This window comes from Muscardinus avellanarius, assembly GCF_963383645.1.
Source record: "Muscardinus avellanarius genome assembly, chromosome: 18".
Classification (NCBI taxonomy): domain Eukaryota; kingdom Metazoa; phylum Chordata; class Mammalia; order Rodentia; family Gliridae; genus Muscardinus; species Muscardinus avellanarius.
In genome coordinates this window covers 37,657,383-37,661,578 of record NC_137804.1, presented here as the reverse complement: position 1 = coordinate 37,661,578, position 4,196 = coordinate 37,657,383, and the positions used below count along the sequence as shown (strand labels likewise).

The 4,196-nt window shown below is 52.3% G+C and overlaps 1 protein-coding gene across 1 annotated transcript; it reads left to right on the top strand.

The window, feature by feature from the left end:
* Nucleotides 1–3,280, top strand: DNASE2 (deoxyribonuclease 2, lysosomal; the record flags this gene model as incomplete). The annotated part of the gene is made up of 6 exons (XM_080715076.1): nucleotides 1–95; nucleotides 237–420; nucleotides 513–591; nucleotides 1,020–1,184; nucleotides 1,279–1,476; nucleotides 2,943–3,280. 6 exons carry the CDS (start codon nucleotides 1–3, stop codon nucleotides 3,278–3,280), a joined length of 1,059 nt encoding a protein of 352 aa, XP_080571202.1.
* Between the last annotated feature and the right edge of the window lie 916 nt (nucleotides 3,281–4,196).

The following is a 4,196-nucleotide window of genomic DNA, read 5'->3' as shown; positions in this document are numbered from 1 at the left end:
ATGGCAGCGCTGAGCTGGTGGCTGCTGGCCGCTCCGCTGTGGGTCCCCGCCGCGGGCCTCAGCTGCTACGGGGACTCGGGGCAGCCTGTGGATTGGTGAGCGCGCAGCACCCACCATCGCCCCAGGACGGGGCGGGGCAAGGTGCTGGGGACTCCCCAAGATTACAGGGCTCTTTGGTGAAACCTGGGCTCCTTCTCTTCTCTCTTTCCACTTTGTGTGCTTTATGCAACCTCCAGGTTCGTGGTCTACAAGCTGCCAGCCCAGACCTGGTCCGGGGATGCGGCGGCGTCCAGGGGGCTGCGGTACAAATACCTGGATGAGAGCTCGGGGGGGTGGCGCGACGGCTCGGGGTCCATCAACAGCTCGGAGGGGGCCGTGGGCCGCAGCCTGCTGCCGCTGTATCGGAACCACTCCAGCCAGGTGAAGGGATGCGGGCCAGACGTGGGATGGGAGTCTGGAGTGGGCGCCGCCTGGAGTACACCTTCACGTCGCCCAATCCCTTTCCTCCCCAGGTAGCCTTTCTGCTCTACAATGACCAGCCGCCTAAACCCAGCAAGGCTCAGGGCTTCTCCAGCCGTGGGCATATGAAGGGTGAGGCTTGGATTTGGGATTTAGGAGGCCTGGGGGCTCTGGCATCCATCTGCAGACAAGATGGGGGTCGCCGGGCGAGATGGCGCACGCTCATTGTCCCAGCATTCAGAAGGCGGAGACTGGAGGATCACGGGTTCGCGGACAGCCTCAGCTACTTAACGAGGCCCTTTGCAACTCAGTGAGACCCTGTTTCAAAAACTAGAAGAAAAGACTAAAAACTAGGCCTGGGGGTGTAGCTCGGAGGTAGAATGCCCCTGTGTTCCGTCCCCAGTACATAAAAAAAAAAAAAAAAAGATGGGGCCTGCTCTGTCAAACCCTGACATCCTTTCCTGCCTTACCCTTCTCCAGGCACCTCTGCAGCCTGTGCTGCTGAGCTTGCTTGGGGGGGTCACCCCCAAGCTGTCCCCCATCACTTTCTCCTGGTTCAGGTGTCTTGCTTCTGGACCAAGAAGGGGGCTTCTGGCTGGTCCACAGCGTGCCCCGCTTCCCTCCGCCTGCCTCCTCTGGTGCATACAGCTGGCCTCACAATGCTCAAACTTATGGACAGACCCTGCTCTGTGTGTCCCTCCCCCTGGCCCAGTTTCCAATGATTGGTGAGTAGAGTTGGCCGGGCAGGGTGAGTCTTGGATTCCCTGATCAGAACTTGGAAGGGTCAGTCTCTCATGTCCTCCTCCCCTTGTCTTTTAGGGAAGCAGCTGACCTACGCCTACCCCCTGGTCTATGACCACAAGTTGGAAGGCATCTTTGCCCAGAAGTTCCCTGACCTGGAGGAGGTGGTCAAAGGCCACCATGTTCTCCATGAGCCCTGGAACAGCAGCACAGCACTCACCTCACAGGCGGGGACAGTTTTCTACAGCTTTGCCAAATCTGGAAGGTTTGGAGATGGTGAGCTCTGAAATTGAGGGTGGAGAGTTCTTTGTTTGTGGAAGGGATTTCTGATGTGTCCAGGGCTGAGGGCAAACCAGGGAGAGAGACCAGGTCTTCTTGGGAACCAGAATCACATGAGAAACAAACACTTGTCAGGCATGGGGGCACAAACCTGTCCTCCCAGTATCCCAGTACTTGGGAGGCTGAGACAGGGAGGATCACAGGTTTGAAGCCACTCTCAGCAACTTAGCAATACCCTTTTTCTTTCTTTAACTTTTTTTCCCCCTTGTGGTACTGGGGATTGAACCCAGGAACATTCTACCTCTGAGCTGCACCCCCAGACCTACTTTATTTATTTATTTGCATTACTGGGTATGGAATTCAGGGGCATTCTATCTCTGAGCTACACCCCCAGCCCTATTTTTTTTTTTTTTTTTTGGTGGTACTGGGGTTCCTGGAAGCCCTTCTACCTCCGTGCTACACTCCCAGACCTATTTTTTTTACATTTTTATTTGGAAACGGGGTCTCCTAAGCCATCGCTCACGGCTGGCTTTGAACCTGTGCGATCCTCCTGTCTCCGCCTCCCAAGTGCGGGGATTACAAGCATGCGCCACCACTCCTATTTTGAAACAGAGTCTCATTAAGTTGCAGAGAGTCTCAAAGCAGATGAGGTTGGCTGCAAACCTGTAATCCTTTGGGCCTCTCAAGTACTGGGATTAGAAGCATTCTACCTTTTTTGAGGATGGAACCCAGGGGCATTTGACCTCTGAGCTACATCCCCTTCCCTATTTTTTATTCTTTTGAAACAAGGTCTCACTGAGTTGCAAACGGCCTCACTAAATGGCTGAGGCTGTCGGCGAACTGTGATCCTCCTGTCTCAGCCTCCTGAATGCTGGGATTACAGCCTTGCGCCACCACACCCGGCTTCTACCTTTGAATTATACCTTCAACCCTATTTTATTTTTTATTTTTGAAACAGGGTCTCACTAAGGGCTTTGCTAAGGGCCTTGCTAAGTTGCTAAGGCTGGTCATGAACCTTCAATACTCCTGTCTCAGCCTCCCAAATACTAGTATCATGGACCTGTACCACCACACTTAGCTTTTTTTATTTTTGAAGCAGGGTCTTGCAGCCGGGTATGGTGGCACATACTTGTAATCCTAGTACTTGGGGAACCTGAGACAAGAGGATTGCAAGTTTGTAGCCAGTCTCAGCTACTTAGTGAGGCCCTTCATAATTTAGTCAGACCCTGTTTCAAAATTAAAGAATGCAGCCAGGTGTAGTGGCACCTGCTTGTGATCCCCATGCTTGGGAGGCTGAGACAGGAGGATTGCCTACATGATGCATTGTTGTGCTTGAAGCATTTGGTCAGGGCTATTAATGTTAATATCAGCAGTTCTTACAACTGAGCCCAGAGCGGGGAAGTGGCCTGGAGTCTCTAGCAGTGGTGCTGCCCCTGACCACTCCCTCTTTCTATCCTCTGCAGACCTGTATTCTGGCTGGTTAGCAGCAGCCCTTGGCAGCGACCTGCAGGTCCAATTCTGGCAACACTCTTCAGGTATCCTGCCCTCCAACTGCTCAGGGACCCACCAAGTTCTGGATGTGACCCAGATAGGCTTCCCTGGACCCAGCGGACCAACCTTCAGTGCTACAGAGGACCATTCCAAATGGTGTGTGGCCCGCGGAGGACCGTGGGCATGTGTGGGTGATATGAATCGGAACCAACAAGAACAGAGTCGAGGTGGAGGCACACTGTGTGCCCAGATGCCTGCCCTCTGGAAGGCCTTCCAGCCTTTAGTTAAGGCCTTTGAGCCCTGCGGGTAAGATATGAGAGCCTGGAGGCCCAGCAGAACAAAGAACTAAGACTCAGGGATCAGTTTGGACTTGAGTTTGAACCCCAGTTCAGCCCCTTCCACATTTCGTGCCTTAACCACTCTGTGACTTAGTCTCCAAATCTGCAAAATGGGAATCATAACATGTTCTTCTCCGGATTGTGGAGTAACAAAGTTCTGTAACCCTAGTATGTGGGAGGCTGAGCCAGGAGGATCTTGGGTTTGAGGCCAGTTTGGGATAACTTAGCAAAACCCTGTTTCAAAGTGAAAACTAAGCCGGGTGTCGTGGCGCACACTTGTAATCCCAGCACTTGAGAAGCTGAGACAGGAAGAGCGTAGTTCCCAGACAGCATCAGCTACTTAGTGAGGCCCTTTGCAACTCAGTGAGGCCTTGTTTCAAAATAAAGAATAAAAAATAGAGCTGGGGATGTAGCCTGGAGGTAGAATGCCCCTGGGTTCCATCCCCAGTACTGCAAAAATAAAATAAATAAATAAAATAAAAAATAAGAATTAAAAACTAAAACAAAGGACTAGGGGAATAACTCAGTGGTAGCACACTCTAGGGTTTAATCCCTAGTCCGTCAAGCTTCTCTTTGGATGGGCACTGAGACACAAACCAGACTTGCACCACCTCTTCCTGAGAGTCTGGGTATAGCTGGTACATATGTTTAAGTGAGAGAACGGGAATTAAGGACACTCTATGAAGGGCCCATCCAAAACTCGCCTCCACTCTCTGCTGGAGTTCTGCCCCCCAACCATGTGTGCCAGTGAGGACTGGCACACATCTCCCAGTGCCTGGGATGAAAGGCTTGAGCCCCAGGAAACTCACACAGCATGGACGCACTTTATTTATATGTGTACATATGTATACAGGCGGCTGTACAGCGCAGGACCAATGGCCTCCTGGG